This window comes from Hemicordylus capensis, chromosome 3 (assembly GCF_027244095.1).
Source record: "Hemicordylus capensis ecotype Gifberg chromosome 3, rHemCap1.1.pri, whole genome shotgun sequence".
In the NCBI taxonomy this organism is placed as follows: domain Eukaryota; kingdom Metazoa; phylum Chordata; class Lepidosauria; order Squamata; family Cordylidae; genus Hemicordylus; species Hemicordylus capensis.
In genome coordinates, this window is record NC_069659.1 from 350,044,855 (window position 1) to 350,065,243 (window position 20,389).

General features: G+C 43.1%; 1 protein-coding gene across 3 annotated transcripts in view; it reads right to left on the minus strand.

The window, feature by feature from the left end:
* Positions 1 to 8,238: 8,238 nt before the first annotated feature.
* Positions 8,239 to 20,389, minus strand: part of LOC128350818 (cytochrome P450 2J2-like) — a 53,003-nt gene continuing 40,852 nt past the window's right edge. For 2 of the 3 annotated variants that reach the window (XM_053309580.1, XM_053309579.1), the window contains 5 exons: positions 18,309 to 18,485; positions 16,206 to 16,347; positions 13,252 to 13,439; positions 9,711 to 9,852; positions 8,239 to 8,583 (listed from right to left, as the gene is read on the minus strand). In XM_053309580.1, coding sequence (XP_053165555.1) covers positions 8,396 to 8,583; positions 9,711 to 9,852; positions 13,252 to 13,439; positions 16,206 to 16,347; positions 18,309 to 18,485 — 837 coding nt within the window. In that variant the 3' untranslated portion in view covers positions 8,239 to 8,395. Of the gene's footprint in view, positions 8,584 to 9,482; positions 9,526 to 9,710; positions 9,853 to 13,251; positions 13,440 to 16,205; positions 16,348 to 18,308; positions 18,486 to 20,389 lie in introns of all 3 variants that reach the window. The other variant, XM_053309581.1, reaches the window with a different exon arrangement.

Below are 20,389 nucleotides of genomic sequence, written 5' to 3' on the forward strand. Positions count from 1 at the left end.
TGCCACATTCCAAATTAAAAGCTCTATTTTAGATTGGTCTTTTAAATGTCATTGTGTATCCATTGGGATACCCCTGGGTACTTGGCTGTCCACCTTAGTGAACATATTTAAGATACAAGGAATTAGGGGTCGTTGAAGTATTTTTGGGGCTTCTGAGGAGGCCAAATCTATCACATTATCTACAAACTTTGTCTCAATGATATAGGAGGACAGACTAGTGAGTCAGAGGGCTAGAGGGTCAAGACACTGGTCATCTCTTCTCTACTACTCTGACACTATCCCTTCGATATGTAGATTGCTATTTTTAGGGACTTCTTTCCTTCCAGCTACTTCCTTCTTCTCTCCCTTCCTTCTGCCTTGCAACATGCAAGCTCCTCTTCCCTGCACCTTGTGTGCAGAGATGCAGAATCCATCTGCATCCAGCTAGCTAGCTAGCTAGATTAGAGATCCTAACTCCTCACTTTCCTATCTAGAATGGAGTTCTCTAATAAATATCATTTATATTGATTTGAAACTATGAACTGGCTCCAAGTTACTTTACTCTCAGCATACATGCATGCCTAACTAAATACTGCTGTGTTGTGCCTCTGTGCACTCTGCTATAATGGAAAAAAAAGTGTTTCTCTTACCAGAGAGAATTCCCAACAGGTTATGGGAGCCCAGTATTTTGAGCTGCGTGTACTGCAACTAAAGAGTTGAGTCTGTTCTAGGAGATCCAGTGAGATCTAGCCGTGGACACTTTGAATTGCTAATCTATAGCAGCTGCCCTTTCTTGGAGCTCAGTGAGGATGGCTACTTACCTAGAGGGAAAGCTCAAGCTGACTATCCTGAACCCAGACAATAACTTGGAATGGAAAACTAGACTGAGGATTTCATTGCGAGCTGAAGGACTATAGAAAGTCACTGAAGAAGATCCCCCCGCAGATGGAACCACAGCTGCTAAGAAAACTGCTAAGGAGGAGTGGCAACTCAACGATGCAAAAGCTCAAGCTTTGATAGCTGCTTCTGTGAGTAAAAATTATCTTTCTACCATATTTATTTGTTTGTTTGTTTATTTATTTGATTTATATATCGCCCTTCCAAAATGGCTCATATGTGATCTTGAGACCTCAAAGGAAATGCTAAGCAAGCTAGATTCCTTGCATATGAAAAAGGGGTGGGCATACACATTTAACTTGAGAAAGAAAATGCAGAATCTCCAGTATAAAGACGGGGACTGTTTTGCCACGCATGTGGGACTGCTATGGGACTTTAAAAATAAAAATAAAAAAATAAATCTGCAAGAGAGGAATTTACAGAGAGTCAGAAATTGGAAGCTCTGTTCCTAAGCTTGCTGCCTAGCTATAGCAATATAATCGGCCAATTGGAAGTCCACACCGTTCTAACCTTTGAGAGAGCTGTGGAAACTATATCTTCTGGAGCAAGCAGAAGACAAGTTTTGAATTCTCAATTATGAAGGTGAATTGGCAAATAACTTTGCTCTTAAGGCAACAATTGGCCATTCCAGAGGAAAGCCAAGGTGGGGCGGGAATGCTGAAAGAGGAAACCACATCGGCCCCCCACATTTGCATACAAAGAGGTCTGGCTCCATTGCCAAGGGAACTCAGTCCAGAAAGAGAGGTCACATGACCACCAGCAGGGAGACTTCTCCTGGAATGAGGCCAACTGGGACTAATGCCTTTAGTTGTTTTCTGTGCAACCAATTTGGCCACAAGGTGGTGAACTGTCCCAAGAATCAGATAAAGAAAGCTGACTTTACAGAAAGAGATTCAAATGAGAATTCCAGTGTTTGCCTGATGCAAGGCGATGAAAAATTTATTCTGGACACAGGTTCAATGGTCCATATTTCAAATCATTTAAATTTCTATACTGAACTGTTTGATATTCCTGAAGAGATTGTTCATTTGGGCAATAATACTACAATCAGAGCAAAGAAGAAAGGCAAAGGAATTTTGTATTGCAAGTTATTAGATGGATCAATTAATGAATTTTTTGTGAAAGATGTTTTGTATATCCCTGACTTCTCAAGCTCCTTGCTTTCAATATCCAAGCTAGAGAAACAAGGCTGTGAATTGTATATTAGAAATGGACAATGTGTTGTTACCCAGAATGGAGAAGTTTGCCTTGTAGGTTCTAAATGCAAAGGCCTGTACAGCGTGCAGGAGCAACCTGTGTCAAAGACAGACAGAGAAAGCCCAGCCTGGTCCAAACCTGAAGCATGCCAGCCCAATGAAGTGAACTGTCATGCTTGCATGAAAACTGCTTGCAATTGTGGCATAGACTCCTGGGACACAGGAGCTATGAGTCAATCCAGAACATGAAAGAAAGGGGATTAGCTGATGGCACTGATTTTGTACCATATGATATTGTGACTAACTGTGTTTGTTGTCTTGAGTCCAAAGCAGTTAACAAGCCATTTCCTAAGCAGAATGAAAGGAAGACCAGAAGACCCCTGGAGCTGATCCACAGTGATATAACAGGTCCACTACCAGCAACCATAGGTAATTTCAAATATTTTCTCACATTCATCGATGATTTCCCATGATACATGGTTGTCTTTCTACTAAAGAAGAAATCACAGATGCTCGAGAAACTCCAGGACTATGTGGCCATGGCAAGCAACAAATTTGGGTGGAAGCCAAAGAACCTGCACACAGATAATGGAGGAGAATATATGCCCAGTGTCACACAGCAGTTCCTGAGAGAACATGGAATTGTGCATCAAACCATGGTAGCTTACAATCCATTGCAGAATGGAGTCTCAGAAAGAAAGAATAGAAGCCTCCTAGATATGGTAAGATGCATGCTTGCTGATGCACACCTCCCACAGAAACGCTGGGGAGAAGGCATCATGACTGCTACATACATACAAAACAGAATGCACACAAAGCCTGTAGGAGCGAGAGCATATGAACTTTGGCATGGTCATAAGCCGTCCATGATGCATTTGCGTGTCTTTGGAAGCACGGCTTACTCATACATCCCAAAGAAAAAAAGGACTAAGTTAGGGGCTAGGGCCACAAAGGGCTTTTTTGTAGGCTACTCAGTGCAATCCAAAAGCTACAGAATTCTGGATCCTGACACCAACAAGATAACCATAAGCAGATTGGTGTATTTTGATGAGAATGAAAGAGCTACGTCTTCAGAGGGGGGCTACATCGAAGCAAGCAACCAGACCAAACACCCTGAGACTGGATTATGCTTCCTGATCTCAGAAGAATTGAGGAGGAGGAGACAGCAGATCCAGATCCAATCACGCTCGACACTGAGACCCCCAGCGATCCACCAGATGCACCTGAGATAATGGAGGGGACCACAGAGGGTGAAGTGAGGCGATCAACATGCTCAACCAGAGGTGTTCCAGCCCCGAGACTGTCCTACCTCACAAGAATGGTGGAATAACCAGAACCCTCATCATGGGAGGAAATATCCCAGCTACCACAACCAGAAGCCCAAAAGTGGAAACAAGCTGCAATTGAAGAGCTTGAGGCTCTACAGAAAAACAAAACCTGAACTCTTACTAAGTTACCTCAAGGGAGGAAAGTTATAGGCTGCAAATGGGTTTTCAAACTCAAACATGATGCTGATGGTGAGATTCAGCGCTACAAAGCCAGATTAGCAGCGAAAGGATATTCACAAAAATATGGAGAAGATTATGATGAAACATTTTCACCAGTGGTCAAACACACCACAGTAAGAACTCTGTTAAGTATTGCTGCTAGCAAAGGAACACATGTTGAACACCTAGACGTGAAAACTGTGGCGAACTAGAAGAGGACATTTACATGCAACAACCACAAGGTTTCTTAGAGAAAGGCAAAGAGGACCTTGTATGCAAACTGCAAAAGAGCATTTATGGTTTAAAACAGGCTGCCAGAGCATGGAACACAAAAATATATGATATGCTGCTTCAAGCACACTTCAAAAGAAGTGAAGCTGATCCCTGCCTGTACACGACATTCAGAGATGGCAAATGGACTTACATTTTGGCATGTGTTGATGATTTGATTTTTGCCTATGAGAATCCAGATGACAGCAAGGAAATAATGCATCATCTGAACAGAGATGTGGAAGTCAAGTGACTTGGCAACATTGCACACTACTTGGGCATTCAAGTACAAAGAGAGAAAGATGGAAGTTTCCTTATCAACCAACAACAGAAAATTAAAGACCTGATAAACCTGCTCAGACTGGAAGATGCGAATCCTACACCAACTCCAATGGAAGTGAACTACATAAAGCAAGAAGATCAAACTGAGCCACTATCTGATAACCATAGATATCGTGAAGCATTGGGTAAGCTTTTATACGTTAGTACACTCACTAGGCCAGATATTAGTACAGCAGTTGGCTTACTTTGCAGAAAGACTGCATCACCAACAGTCAAGGACTGGAATATGATAAAGAGACTTGTTAAGTACCTAAAGGGTACTGCACACTTTAAGCTCAAGCTGCCAGCAAACAGTGAACCAAAACTAGAAGCATACGTAGATGCAGACTGGGGTGGAGACCTAACAGAAAGGAAGTCCACCAGCCTTCACATAATTTTCTATGGAGATGGAGCCATAAGCTGGTCAAGCACCAAGCAAGACATAACAGCATCATCAACCACTGAAGCAGAATATGTATCAGCTGCACAGGGCTGTCACGAGATACAATGGCTGTGTCAGCTACTGAAAGATCTAGGTATAGATGTCCCACAGCCCATTCCATTGTATGAAGACAACCAAAGCAGCATTCAACTCTCCAAACAAGAAGATGTAAAGAGGCGTACCAAACATATTGATGTGAAGTATCATGTAGTCAGAAATCTGCAAAAGGATGGGCTAATCAACCTGATCTACTGCCCGACAAATGAAATGCTTGCAGACATACTCACTAAGCTGCTACCAAGACCCTGCTTTGAAAAGCTGAGAGAGAAAATGAATCTTGTGAACTGAGTCACGAGACATCGAGAGGGGGTGTTGGAAGTGAAGGACTATGCACTGTCTCTTGTCTCAGTGACATAGGAGGACAGACTAGTGAGTCAGAGGGCTAGAGGGTCAAGACATTGGTCATCTCTTCTCTACTACTCTTACACTATCCCTCTGACATGTAGATTGCTAATCTTAGGGACTTCCTTCCTTCCAGCCACTTCCTCCCTCCCTCCCTTCTCTTCCCTTCCTTCTGCCTTGCAACACGCAAGCTCCTCTCCATTGTAAAGTAACGGCAATCTCAATCTCTGCCGTGGGTCTCATTACAGAGTCAGAGGGCTTTATAAATGGGAAAAAGTCAATAATAGAAGCCCGTTTGTTCTTCTTCTGTCTCCTTGAAAACTACTCTGGCAGCAGCTGGCAGGATGCCAAGAATATGGTATGTAGCTCTAGTTAGAACCATTTCCAAGGAGAGATACTAGCAGTTTATCTCTCAGATAATAGCCTATTGAGATCATCTGGGGAGGTCCATCTGCAGCCGCCACTAGCTCATCCGGTGGCTTCTCAGAGACAGCCCTTCTCCATTGCTGCCATGGCATTTTGGAATATGCTCCTTGTTGAAAAAGAAGTCTCCCCATCTCTGATAGCTTTTTAAAAGGCTATTAAGAGACATTTATTCACTCAGACTTTTAATTAGACTGATGGAATCTATCACTGTTTTCAATTGTTTTAATGTTTTGTTTTTAATCTGTATTATCTTATTATAAACCACCCAGACACATGAGTTTTGGGCAGCATACAAATTATTTATTATTTATTTATTGAGCACATTTTTCTACCGCCCTAACCCAAGGTCTCAGGGCGGTTCACAACAAACAATATGCTAAGAAAGAAAGAAAGAAAGAAAGAAAGAAAGAAAGAAAGAAAGAAAGAAAGTTTCCCAAGGGGGAAATGTCGGTGGTGGCTCGCCATCCTGGGCCCAAGGTTCTCGCCTGCTGGGCCTGCCAGCATGGAAGGAGCGAGGCGGCTTTCACAGGGGTAGCGGTGGTGCGGCGGCGCCTGGGTTTGGGGCCTCGGCCCTTTTTTCTCATCCTCGGGTGTGTGGTTTTGGGCGAGGGCGTTGTGGGCTGGCCAGGGAGGGGACACCACCCCACAGGGGAGATTAGCCCGGGTTGGGCCTGGGGCTCAGACTGCGGCTGAAGTGCTGGGGGCCTCTCTCTGTGGGCTGTTGGTTAGCTGGGTCTGTCCTGGGTTTGTGCCCCCCCTTTTTCTGATGGCCTGCTTTCCCCTTATGCAGCTTGCAGTGGGTTAGGCTTTTCTGGCTTCACTGGCCCGTTTGTTTGATTGGGCCCCTGCTGGGGTTTTTGATACAGCCTTTAGCTGTTTGTGGGTTCAACTTGGCCTGGTGTTGCTGCTGCCTGGGGTAGCATCACCTCCCCCACTGGTATTAGGCATGCCTCCAAAGCGGGCCAAGACTAAGTCTGGGGGTGGGCCTATTAGGCCCCCATGCCAACCTGCACCACAACCTTCTTCCTCGGATGAGGATGACGCTGATATGGTGCAAATTAGGGGCTTGATACAAAGAATGGAGGCCCTCAATCGGGCTAAAAAGGATTCTTCAGATAAGGGAGCGGGCAGATCCGGTGTGCCGGCCCGGCCTAGTAAGCGCACCAGAGGGGCAGTTAAAAGCAATAGTACTTACATTTATATACCGCTCTATAGCTGGAAGCTCTCTAAGCGGTTTACAATGATTTAGCATATTGCCCCCCAACATTCTGGGTACTCATTTTACCGACCACGGAAGGATGGAAGGCTGAGTCAACCTCGAGCCCCTGGTCAGGATCGAACTTGCAACCTTCTGGTTACAGGGCGGCAGTTTTACCACTGCGCCACCAGGGGCTCTTTAAGGCACAATTACTGAAGTCTCTATCCAACAGGTTAGCATCTCTAGAAAGTGGAGCGGCCCCTGTTGTCCCCAGCATCATGAAGGAGCCTACGCATGCGAAACAACTGCCATGTGCCAACTACACTCCCCACCCACGTGCAAGGCAGTGGGGTACTCAGTTTATTTTTTAGGAATGTTGAAGTGTTTAGATTATTTGGTGTCTAATAACTTTTCCTCATAATGAATCTCTATGAGGATTAATTATACCCTTCATTTCTTCTGTTCATTTTGACTGTCATTGGACAGTGCCAACTGCCATGTGTCAACTAACACCTACCACACACACACACACACACACACTGGGGTACTCAGTTTATTTTTTAGAAATATTGAAGTGTTTAGATTCTTTGGTATCTTAATTACAAACCTTAATTTTTTCCTGTTCATTTTGACTCCACTGCTTTGTGGGTGGGGAATTAGTGGCATCCCATGTTCCAACTACCCCGCAACCTGCAAGCCACTGGGTACTCAGTTTATATTTTAGGAATTTTTGAGGTGTTTAGACTCTTTGGTGTGTAATGAATCCTCACAGGGATTCATTATTAAACCCTCATAGGGATTCATTATGAGGAAAGGTTACTAGAGACCAAAGAGTATTGAAAAAGAAAATAAACTGAGTAGTACCCCACTGCCTTGTGTGCGGGTGGGAGAGGGGTGTAGTTGGCACATGGCAGTTGACAGTTGGCACTGTCCAAAGGCAGTAAAAATGAATAGAAGAAATGAAGGTGTGTAATGAATCCTCATAGGGATTCATTGAGGAAAAGTTATTAGACACCAAAAAATCCAAACACCTGAAAAATAGTGACCACACATTTTGCTCTGTAACTCCAGTTCTACAAGGGCTAGCTTAGCTTTATTTAAAAATGAAAGCTGGGTATCTGGGGAAATTCATAACAGGAATCCAAATCTTGAATCGGTTAAAATAGAATCTGGTGCGATTCAATTTGTACCCAAATCTAGACAATGGACGACAGGGGTGATTTGTTCTATCTCCAAATCACCCAAATCAGCTAGATTCGGGTACAAATCGATTTGTACCTGAAGTTCTATCACAGCTTTCCAAATACCACAGTTACTTCACAATGTGGCAAATGTTTTCAGTGCTTTAAAATGCTAATGGAACAATTACTAAGCAGAGTCACATGTTGGACAATAGCTGCTAAAGTGATTCCTGCAGGGGAAGCAGGCAATGAAGTTTACAGCAGCGTATCACAGCTTAAATGTACACTTTGGAGGAAATGGGTTACACAGTAGAGTTTGCAGGAAATGGTTAACTGTGCTTGAGTATCTGGTGAGGCTAGCACAGAAACTGCACTTTTTGCTGTGAACTGTGCCAAGAGCCGCAGGAGAAATTGGATGACAAGTAGATAGGTTAGATGCCTGAATTCCCTCTCTAAAGATGAATCTGACAACGGATACATTCTGGGACAGGGTGAACTGAAGCAAATTAAGGCAGAAATTGTGCGCATCAGAGGGAAAGGAATAAGTGAGATGTAAAATCTAAAGTTACAAATAAGCCATTCATGTATAAGGTTTCTTATGCACTGCAGCGGGGAATGGCACAGAGTTTATAAGGCTGGGGATGTGTTGTGATTCCTAATGCAGGTACTAGACTGAGTTCTTTGACTCCTGCTGGCAGCTGGAAGGTGAATGCCCTCAGCAGGCTGGTGAAGAAGATGAAGAGCTCAATCCGTGCCAGCTGCTCCCCGACACATACACGATCTCCTGAAGAGGAAATGCAACACATAAATAATAACCTATTCCACCTATTCCAATTATTAACTTTTAAAAAACTGCTTTGTATGTGTGTGTGGGGATGTTCAGCATGTTCATCCAGGTAAGTGTTTATCTAGTACCTTGTAATACAAGTCAGTCATTTAGAGAGAACATTTCTCTTGGAGTGTAGGAGTGCCTTTGTGACTGGCCCTTGTGGAAATCACTACCCTGCACAGTTAGCACTTACTGCTTCTGTTGGAAATAAGGACAATAGGTGGTTCAATGCTCCATACAGTTTGGAAGTCAGGATTGCCATCCAAACATGGATGACTACAGTTCCAGAATGGGATCCCTGGGAGATTTCCCAGACAGGTGGATTTACTGCGACAGGAAGTGCCGTTCTGCACACTGCAAGAATTAAGGATGTCTATAATGTGCCGTAACTATGAATCATCAGGGGGGAAAGCTGAATATTGCTACTGGCTGTATGAACTTCTGCCGCTGTCCTGATGTCGCTGTAAATGATCCCCTTGTAGAAACTACCCCCAGCATGTTTAGCAAAGCTTCATTCCATCACTGTTTGGAAAGACTCCTGCTCAAGCTATGTCTGTCTCTATGGAGCCTTAATATAGTCGAAGTAGGCAGGGAGCTGGATTGAGTTTCAAGTGCCACAGCCTAAATGTACACTGATGAGCGATCCATTCACTCTTCCCACCCCCCACCCCCGTCATCTAAACATGACCCATGGTAGTGGAACACTGCTTTGGAAGGAGCCATTAGGAAGGAGTCATAGCTTTGCCTTCTGAATATCAAAGGTTCAGTCCTGGGCATGGTGAGTTATGAGCACCTTAAGTAGCTGGGCTGGAAAAGAGGCCTGCCTGAGACAGACCTCCAAGACAATCACTGACCTGAACAAGGTCAGAGGTTTGACTCAGTAGAAGACTGTATGACCTTGTGAAAAAAAGAGAGGTGTTGCCTTCAGTTGTGCCATTTAAGAAATAATAAGAGTTCATGTTTTATGCTAGTCGGATTATTTAATAGCCACAACCACTTGTTCTCTGGAAATGAAAGGTTACTACAGATCTCTACTTCACTGAAACAATCCCATAAACAGGGTTGATAATTTCTGCGTTTACCTGCACCAAATGCCAGAAATTCTTCTCTAGCCATGAACCGTCCATCCATGTCCAGGAAATGATTTGGGTTGAATTTTTCAGGTGTCTCCCATTGTTCAGGATCAAGAAGAACAGAGCGCAGATCTGGAATAATAAGGGTCCCCTGAAAAGAAGAAACCGTTGATTCAAAATGTATGCCGAGATGTACGTTTTGCTTTCATCCTTAATACGGTATTCCAGCTCTACTCTAAAGATACCAGGGAGTGAAGCTGGGAACTTCTGAGTGCAAGCAAATGCAAGAGAAGCATGTTAAATATAAGAACCTATTTGGGGTCTCCTTCGATGTCCATCACTAGAAACCACTCAGCCTACAGGTGTAACTCGGAAAATTAGAATATCGTGCAAAAGTCCATTAATTTCAGTAATGCAAATTAAAAGGTGAAACTGATATATGAGACAGACGCATTACATGCAAAGCGAGATAAGTCAAGCCTTAATTTGTTATAATTGTGATGATCATGGCGTACAGCTCATGAAAACCCCAAATCCACAATCCCAGAAAATTAAAATATTACATGGAACCAAGAAGACAAGGATTGTAGAATAGAACAATATCGGACCTCTGAAAAGTATACAGTGTACTGTGCTTGATTGGCCAGCAAACTCGCCTGACCTGACCCCATAGAGAATCTATGGGGCATTGCCAAGAGAAGGATGAGAGACATGAGACCAAACAATGCAGAAGAGCTGAAGGCCGCTAATGAAGCATCCTGGTCTTCCATAACACCTCATCAGTGCCACAGGCTGATAGCATCCATGCCACGCCGCATTGAGGCAGTAATTGCTGCAAAAGGGGCCCAAACTAAGTACTGAATACATATGCATGCTTATACTTTTCAGAGGTCCGATATTGTTCTATTCTACAATCCTTGTCTTCTTGGTTTCACCTGTATATGTAAATGTAGGATACAGATAGTGTCATTTACCCTGCACCAAGTCCTTTGCAGGTATGCGCAGAACTGGTTCACAATTGAACCAGTCTGTGCAGCAGCAGAGCCAGCTGAATGGTGGCCTGGGTCTGGCCCCGCTTGGCGGACCCCTCCAGTTATGCCCGTTCGTTACCTCTAGTTACCACCGGAGAAGCCCAGAGCGCTCTCTCCCCTCCCACCTGAGCTTCCGAGAGCCCAGGTGAGCTTTTAAAAAAGAATTCAAGCTGCCTGATAGGACGTTCCCCCCCTTTCTCTCCCTTTCTTTGAACCCATTCACAAAATGGTGGCTACGCCCCTGAGTCTCTGGCAAAGTGGGTCAGCTTGAATGGTTCGATTGCAATCCACTTTGAAAAGGTTCAAGCTGATTCATTGAACTGACCTGCCCAGCCCATTGGTTTGACTGCACCGGATCATGGACCCATGGTTCTGTTTGAATTCAGACCGAATCATGGCAAATATTCCATACACACCCATAGTCCTATTCAGTTTGGTACATGCATAAGAGCCCTTTGGGTGTTCCGATGCTTATTGCTCTTCGCATACAGGAGTGTATTACTTTGGCCTATTTTTGGATTATGTTGGATTATTGAAGTTCATATTGAAAAGGAATAATGGAGCAGAATCTTAAACACATGAAGACAAATAAAGGGAAAATTAACATTTTGCTATGTACTATGAAAGACTCTAGGAGAGAGGCCATACTTCGGCTAACTCGGCTTGAAGAAAGGGTCTCTGAGTGGAAGGCACAACTTGACACCATTTAGCCAAGGAATGTTTGAAGACAAGCCCAACAATTCTTGTTAGTGTGTTGGACTAGGACCAGGAAGACCCGAGTTCGAATACCCATTCAACCATGAAACTCACTGGGTGACTCTGGACCAGTCATGTAGCTCGCAGCCTAACCTACCTCACAGGTTTTTGTGAGGTAATAAAAATAAGTATGTACACCACTCTGAGCTCTTCATATGAAGAATGAGATAGAAATGTAATAAATAAATAAATAAATAAATAAATAAATAAATAAATAAATAAATGTTTGTGAGGAGGAGACTGGAAGACCTATTCCACCTGTGCCTTGTCAAGTTGGTATATGGTTTCTGGTACTTTATCAAGGGATGAAGAAGAAGAATTACAAGGCCTGATGGTAGCAGTTTAGTGTGGAAGTAAACAAGCCCTGTCAAAAGTGGGAGACTGGATTTATATAAGCTCCAGGTTGACATAATCAACACAGAATATTACATTTCTAATAAGTATGGAAATGAGGAACCCAAAGAGCCAATGAGAATCCTGGGTGCAACAACTGGAAACCAATACAGGGTCTGAGTGGATGGACAAAGAAGATAAGTTGGACTTTTGCAGTATAAAATATGAAGTCTGTAGGAAAAGAGCAAATTATCTCTCTTTGTTCTTATATCTTTTACCTTCCCTTCTGGCACATCTCTCCTTTGTTTCTCTCCTCTTGAACCTTCCCCCTCTCCGTCCAAGATGCTTTATTGCTCAAACTATTTTTTTCTCTTCCCTTTTCTCCTTCACAACAATAGTCTCAAGCATTCGATCCTCTTCTAAGTATACAAACTTCATCTATGCAACTTATTGAGGCGGGTCTCACGATCCGTGAGACCCACGTTTGTAACAACTGCGGGGAAAGCGGGCTAAGCCCGCTCTCCCCACAGACGAGCGGGCAAGGAGCCCTGGGCGGCCGAATTGGCCGCCCACATGGTTGCCAGCTCCATGATGGAGCCGGCAGGGTGTGTGTGTGGGGGGAGCGAGGGCCGCATGGCCCCCGCAAGACCCAGTATGCCCTGCTCGAGCGTGCAGGGCATACTGGGGAGACCCCTGGAGCCGGAAGGAGGTTTTTCGCCTCCTAGCCAGGGGTCTGCTCATGAGTAGGCGAGGCGCAAAGGCATGCCGCGGCTACTCACGATTATAAAAAGGAGGTTTGCAGAGTGCTAGCTCCGCAAACCTGCTTTTTATCAGGGGTTCCAGAGCGGGTTACCCATTTTAGAACTACCAGGCTTGCAACCGAGCCCGGTGATTCTGACGATCAGCAAAAATCAGACTAGCCTCCACTAGCCCGATTTTTGCTGATCATCAGAATAGCCCCATTATGTTCCTATATACTTATCTATCCACTGAACAGCTGATTATTTAGGTAATTTCTTATTTAAGTCTTTTCTTGAATCCTTTTTGCACAAGCCTAAAAATAGGTAAAGGTGCTAGAAAGGTAAATATAACTTTCACTTTAAGGGGTCAAGGTTAAGTGGTTTAGACTCATTTAGTATAGAAAAGGTTTAGGGAACATTGGGGTGGATTTTGTTATTCACAATTTCACTCAATAAGAGCTTCAAAGGCCACATGTTTTATGCTTCTTAAAATGTTATACTTTGCTTATGCTTATATTTTGATATATCTTTTGCCACGCATTTACCGTTTTGTATGCCTTAAGTCTTGGAATAAAACTTCTCAGCTTAAAAAGGTGTGGTCATTGAGTTTGGGGTTTGATCATACAAAAAGCCTACTGAGGTAGTAAATGAACCGGTTTTTCAGAGAGCAGCCATGACCATCTTCAATACCTTGGGAATGTGAAAACCTTGCATGTTCACATCCTTTTCAGTTTGTCTAGGAACCCCAAATAAGAAGACATAGTTGGAACGCTGGATCTCATGAATTACTGCATTAGTGTATGGCAGTTTCTTATGATCTTGATAGTAGATTAAGCAAGAGGAACCAAACACATCTTCTATCTCCTTGTGGACTTTCTCTGAAGAAAAGAGTGGAAAAAGAAGCTTCATTTCCATCTCAAGAAATTCTGGCAATCACTAGGAAATTAATGAAATTTATCTCTAAGATTCTATTAAAGAAACCTGAACACGCATTGAACTGTATGGGTGAGATGAAGGCAAGTCATGAGGCTATCATATATGGTGTCTCCTGACCCCCACCTGGTGCCAGGAAAGTGAGGAGAGAACAGGAGAGGGCAGGGGTCCAACACCAATGACACAACTCCCACAGAGTTTTAACCTGACATGGATCTGTCTCTGTTCTGATTGTTGGGGTTTGCTGTCTTGAGAGAACTCCTTCTGAGGATGCTCAACAGAGCACATACCAGGTTTGACATGACGGTCAGACTTAACACAGTAAAGTTAAGTGAGTTTATTGTCATAACGCATTTATTAAAGCATATTAAAACATAAAAAATAATAGCTAATGCATCATGTTTTTTAAAAAGCAGACAGTAAAAAACATAATAACTCTATCATGTCTCCCTGCAGTAATCTTTTCTCTAAACTAAATAGCCCCAGGTATTGTAGCCTTGCCTCATAAGAAAGGAGCTCTAGTCCCCAGATCATCTTGGTTGCCCTCTTCTGCACCTTTCCCAGTTCTACAATGTCCTTTTTAAGATGTGGTGACCAGAATTGTACACAGTACTCCAGGTGTGGCCGCACCATACTTTTGCATAAGGGCATTATAACATTAGCAGCCTGGTGTAGTGGTTAGAGTGCTGGACTACGATGGGGGAGACCCGAGTTCAAATTCCCATTAAGCCATGATACTAGCTGGGTGACTCTGGGCCAGTCACTTCTCTCTCAGCTTAGCCTACTTCACAGGGTTGCTGTGCGGAGAAACTCAAGTATGTAGTACACCGCTCTGGGCTCCTTGGAGGAAGAGTGGGATATAAATGTAATAATAATAATAATAATAATAATAATAATAATAATAATAATAAAAAATTAATAGTAAAAACATTCAGATATTTATTTTAAAAAGCAATGAGCATGTGGAGTACACAGTTAACAATCAATGGCGAGACACATGGACAGGTTAGCATTAGAAGAGGCATTTTCCAAGGGGACTCACGTTCCCCTCTGTTGTTTGTAATCGCCATGACCCCACTTTCACAAATACTAAATAAAACAGGCCTCGGATACCAAACATCTAAAACATCAAGTAAAATCAACCATCTGCTGTACATGGACGATCTGAAGTTGTATGGAAAGTCCCAGTCAGAAATTGAATCGCTACTAAACACTGTCCATATATTCAGTAGTGATATAGCAATGGAGTTTGGACTAGACAAGTGTGCTGCATTAATAATGAACAGAGGAAAAATAGCAAAAACAGAAGGAATAGAACTGCCCAATGGAAGCAACATCAAGAACCTGGAAGAGAAAAAACATTACTTGTGCATTCTCCAGGCTGATAACATTGCACACGCTGAAGTTAAAAGAAAAATTGGAAGTGAATACATCAGGAGAGTTAGAAAAATCCTCAAGTCCAAACTCAATGGCGGGAACACCATACAAGCCATAAATATCTGGGCTATACCTGTTATCAGATACACTGCAGGAATAATAGACTGGAACAAGGCAGAGCTAGAGACGCTAGATTGTAAGACCAGGAAAATAATGACCATCAATCATGCTCTGCACCCCCGCAGTGATGTAGACAGGCTATGCCTCCCTCGCAGCTCAGGTGGAAGAAGAATGCTGCAAGTCCATCAAACAGTAGAGGAGGAGAAAAGAGGCCTTGAAGAATATATCAAGGACAGTGAAGAAGATGCACTTCAAATGGTCAAGAACGCGAAACTATTCAACACCAATGAAACCAAGCAGGCCTACAAGAAAGAACAAGTCAAGAACCGATCAGAAAAATGGAAGAAGAAGCCACTGCATGGTCAATATTTGCACAATATAAGTGGAAAATCAGACATCACCAAGACCTGACAATGGCTTAAGAATGGTTACTTGAAGAAAGAAACTGAGGGTTTAATACTAGCTGCACAAGGACAGGCACTAAGAACAAATGCAATAACAACAAAAGTTGAAAAATCCACAAGTGCCGCCTTTGTAAAGAAGCAGATGAAACCATGGACCACCTAATCAGCTGTTGTAAAAAGATCACACAGACTGACTACAAACAAAGGCATGACAAGGTAGCAGGGATGATACACTGGAACATCAGCAAAAAATACAAGCTACCTGTAGCCAAAGATTGGTGGGACCATAAAATTGAAAAAGTTGTAGAAAATGAAGATGCAAAAATTGTTTGATCAGTAGATAGGTCTGTGATTGGATGATTGTCAGTCGTGCCAGTCTAGGTTTGTTACATAAAATGTAATAATCTGGTTCACACAATTGTTTTAATTGAGATTTAATGTGGGTTACTGACATTAGCATGGCATGTTTGTGTGATCCATGTCAAGGCAGGTATCTTGGATTCATCTTGGACAATAAACCACCATGGTGTGGGTTCACACAATGACACTAGTGTTAGCAACCCATGTTAAACCTAGACTAAACCATGGCTAGATAATGTTAGTGGTTCCATGAGATAACTGAGTTCACCCAATGAAAGTTTTCCTAAAAAGCATTTTGGAGCTGGGGTTCTACTGGATGTTTTTGGACTTGGTCATCTGAAATGTGTCTGAAATCTTAGAGGAATTCAGATCTACTGTTCAGCAGATCAAGTATTTTTTCCTATGGGGATCAGGACTGGCCCTTCCTCACATTTCATACGTCTCTCTCACCTTGGATATCTGGATGAGTCGCCATCAGGAGCAGGGCCCATTGCAGAGTAGTGGCAGTTGTCTCTGTCCCTGCGGCAAAAAATTCCATAATGCACTGAGCCAGGTTTTCTTCATCGTATGTAGAGTTGGGGTCATTCTTGGCCTGCCATTGACAATAGGAAAGTTGAAATGTCTCTTACAGTGAATTACTGGCATTTCACTATTATTACTACAGCACAACTAAGGGCCCCAGAAATAGTGTTTGAAAAGAAAGGGAAAAGGTACTGAAGGCCAGATTCAACAACAGAAACAGTGACATAGCTGCCAATGGGCTCTGCAGTCATGGATATAAAGCTGCATGAGAAGGATGGCAGAAGACCATCTGGTGCTGGTGAAAGAGTGTGGAAGGTCGGGAAGAGTGAGAAGAGCTAGAACACTCTCTTCCAAGATGTTAGCTGGATCATGAGGCATCTAGATTCATTTATTTGGTTGTCACAAATAAATACACTGCCCTATATAAAATCTCAGGGTTGTTTACAATTTAAAGAAACAGCAAACAGCAAGTAAAACCTAAAAACATAAACTAGATTAAAAGTACCATAAATAAAACTTGAAAACATCATAAACTAAAAGCTTGGGAAAAGGCATTTAAATACAATCAGAGATGTGGAGATTCTGAGGTCATTTGGGAGTGTGTTCCAGAGCCACGGGGAGAAGCCATGGTTTTGGGTCACTACCAAACAGGCCAGTGGGAAATGCAATGGGACCTCTCCCAATGATCTTAATATTTGGTTGGGATCATAAAGAAGAAGGCACTCTCTTAAAAACCCTAGGCCCAAGCCATTCAGGGCTTTATGGGTAATAACAAGCACTTGGTATTTTGTCCGGAAATTTATTGGCAGTCAGTGTTGTTCTTTTAAAATAGGAGAGATATGGTCTCTACACATGGCCCTGGAGACCAACCTGGGTGCTGCATTTTTCACCAATTGCATTTTCCAACCTATGTACAAAGGCAGCCCAATGTAGAGAGCATTGCAGTAATTGAACCTGGATGTTACCATCATATGCACCACTATTTTAATTTTTAATTTTAATTTTTAATTTTCATTTGTCATGAGAAATGGACATAGCTGGTGTATCAGCTGAAGCTGATAAAAAGTGTTCCTGGCCACTGCCTCAACCTGAGATATCAGGGATTGGTGTGGATCAGGAAGTACTCCCAAGCTTCATACCTGATTTTTCAAGGTGGAGTGTAACCCCATCCAGAACAGGCAGTTCTAAACAATTTCCTGCCTCCCATTAGTACCTTCTCTTTGTTTCAATTCAACTTCAGTTTGTTCTCCCTCATCTGGCCCACTACCAATTCCAAGTAAGCATTTAGAGAGGTTAAGCCATCTCCTGACATAGTTGATACTTAGATCTGGGTGATATCAGCATATTGATAGCACCCTGCTTCAAATCTCCTGATGACATCTCCCAGTAGTTTCATGTAGGTGTTCAAAAGCATTAGGGAAAGAATGAAATCCTGTATAACTCCATACAATAGCTCTGGCTTTGAAGGGCAACTATCTCCATGTGACACCATCTGGAATCTACCCAAGAGATAGGAGCAGAAGCAGTGCAAAGCAGTGCTCCCACCTCCAACCCCCTCAGGCAGTCCAGAAGGATACCATGTTTGATTAAATCGAAAGCCTTCAGGAGATCTAAGAGGACCAACAGGGTCACACTCCGCCTGTCTATTCCTAACTGGAGATCATCTATCAGGCTGAACAGATGATATTTGTGTATGTATTAGGTTGGAGATTCTGTTTCTTCATGTTGGATTTGTCTGGGACTATATAGCCACCCTGTCAGTACCCAAAGCCACATTTGACTCGAAAGTTATGGAAATTACCAATTGCACCCATCAGACCAAGTGATCCTTCATTATCTCAAAAGAAAGGGGAATAAAAGCAAACAAAACTCTTAAATGAAAAGTATTTATTTAATACTCTTCAATGTAATACTCTTAAATAATGCCCAGAAAATCTTATTGATGACCTCATAACAGTTGCTGTTGAATCAGAGCAGGAAATGTAATGGTTTGTTGCATGAACTGTATTTATATACAAAGCCTATACTTACTTTTTCCATCTCAAGTAGATAGAAATCAATGAAATCCTGTGGATCATGCAGTGTCTGATGCTCTTTATGTTTTTCTAGTTCCTTCTTTGCAAATGAACGTGCAATCTCCACTGAGGACAATGCCTTCGTGTGAGGCCCTGGGAGATGTTTCATGAGCCATGGAAACGCATCATAGAGCTGCAGACACGAAAAAGAAAAACGTCATTATCAGGTGAAGTTTCACTGACAAACTCCACAACTCCTTTGGGTAAACAAAAGGGATGTGCACGTAGCGAAAATTGTGATTTGATTTGAGTTTGAATCAAAATGTGCTGTTTCTATTCAAACATGAATTGAATCAACCCTCAACAGGCTGATTCTATTTAGACTTGATTCGATTCAAATTGAACCCGAATCAATTTGACCTGTACTGTATGGGGAATGTTGGAGGGGGGGAGAAAGGATAGGAGCCCCTCACCTTTCAGCATTTTTGAGAGAGAGAGAGAGAGAGAGATATGCTTGAGTGCCTGGAAATTACCTTTGTTGTGCAAAGCCCACAGTGGTGGGAAGCATGGGGAGGTGGCCGCCTGACCCACCATCCCCCTGCAGCCCGCCGACCTCTGGCTGTATAAACAAGAGGTGCAGAGGCACCTTTAAACCGCTCCTGGCGGGAGTGGTAACTGCAGAACTGTCAGCCGTGGGGTGGTGGTGACCCGACCGGCCATCCTTCCCTCCAACTGGCTGGCCCAGCCTCTCACACTGGTCTAAACCTTTAAATGCCCTCTGTGCATGCATGGGGAGGCCATTTAAAGGGATAGCCTGGTGTATTGTTAGGTAAGAAAGTGATATTTTTACAACAACAAAAAACCACTGGTGTTCTAGTGAAAGAACACTGGGTAATCCACTACAGTGGCCTCCCTGCCCTGCACACACATGGAGACCATTCAAGGGGATAGAAAGTTCCTAGAAAATCCCCTTGAATCATTTCCACACATGGTCTCCCCGCACAAGTGTGGAAATGATTCAAGGGGATTTTCTAGGAACAACTTACTAAATTGCCTCCCCGCACATGCTTTGAAGCCATTTAAAGGCTTAGCCCAGAATGGATGTATTTTTTCACACAATGCATAATCAACTTGTGGAATTCATTGCCACAAGATGTGGTGACAGCCAACAACCTGGATGGCTTTAAGAGGGGTTTGGATAACTTCATGGAGGAGAGGTCTATCATTGGCTACTAGTTGGAGGGCTATAGCCCACCTCTAGCCTCAAAGGCAGGATGCCTCTGAGTCCCAGTTGCAGGGGAGTAATAGCAGGAGGGAGGGCATGCCCTGAACTCCGGCCTGGAGGTTTCCAGCATCATCTGGTGGGCCACTTTTGAAACAGGATGCTGGACTAGATGGGCCTTGGGTCTGATCCAGCAGGGTTGTTCATATGCCCATCTGGTTGCAAGGACGCATAGTGGATCAGCTTGCTGCCTCCCCACCACTGTCAGTTTTGCAGTTACCGTTCCCACCAGGAGTGGTTCAAAAGCACCTTTTTGTCTCTTGTTTGTAATAGCAGTGGCTGGTGGGCTGCAGGAGGAGGGTGATTCAGGTTAGGCTTGTGCATTTTGATTCAGCAACAAAACATTTTGTGTCCGAAAATGGCATTTTCGGACATTTTGTATACAAATCGAAATGAAAAAAGTTTTTTTTAATTTTTTTTTGTATACAAATCGAAATGAAAAAAGTTTTTTCTGAGGTGTGAATTCTCATTCTATCATAGCAAATGAGATTTTTTTCAATTAAACAACTCTCATGACCCCACTTTCACTTTTTCACACTTTCCTTTACTATGAATAATATGAGGAAGTAATCAGTTTAGCACACTTCACCTTATGAAGACAAACCTCATACAAATAAATTCACCATAATTCACCCCTCTGCCCAATCACTCTTAAATTGGGGATGGGTGGTAGCCTCCAGCCATCAGGCACTATCTACCAGCCCACCCCACTCCTTTGGGGCAGATCCACTTTCTGCCCCCAATCTGCCCCAAAGACACCCAAACTTCAAAAATTCTCAAAAAATCAGCCCTCTGCCCAATCCCCCTGAAATTGG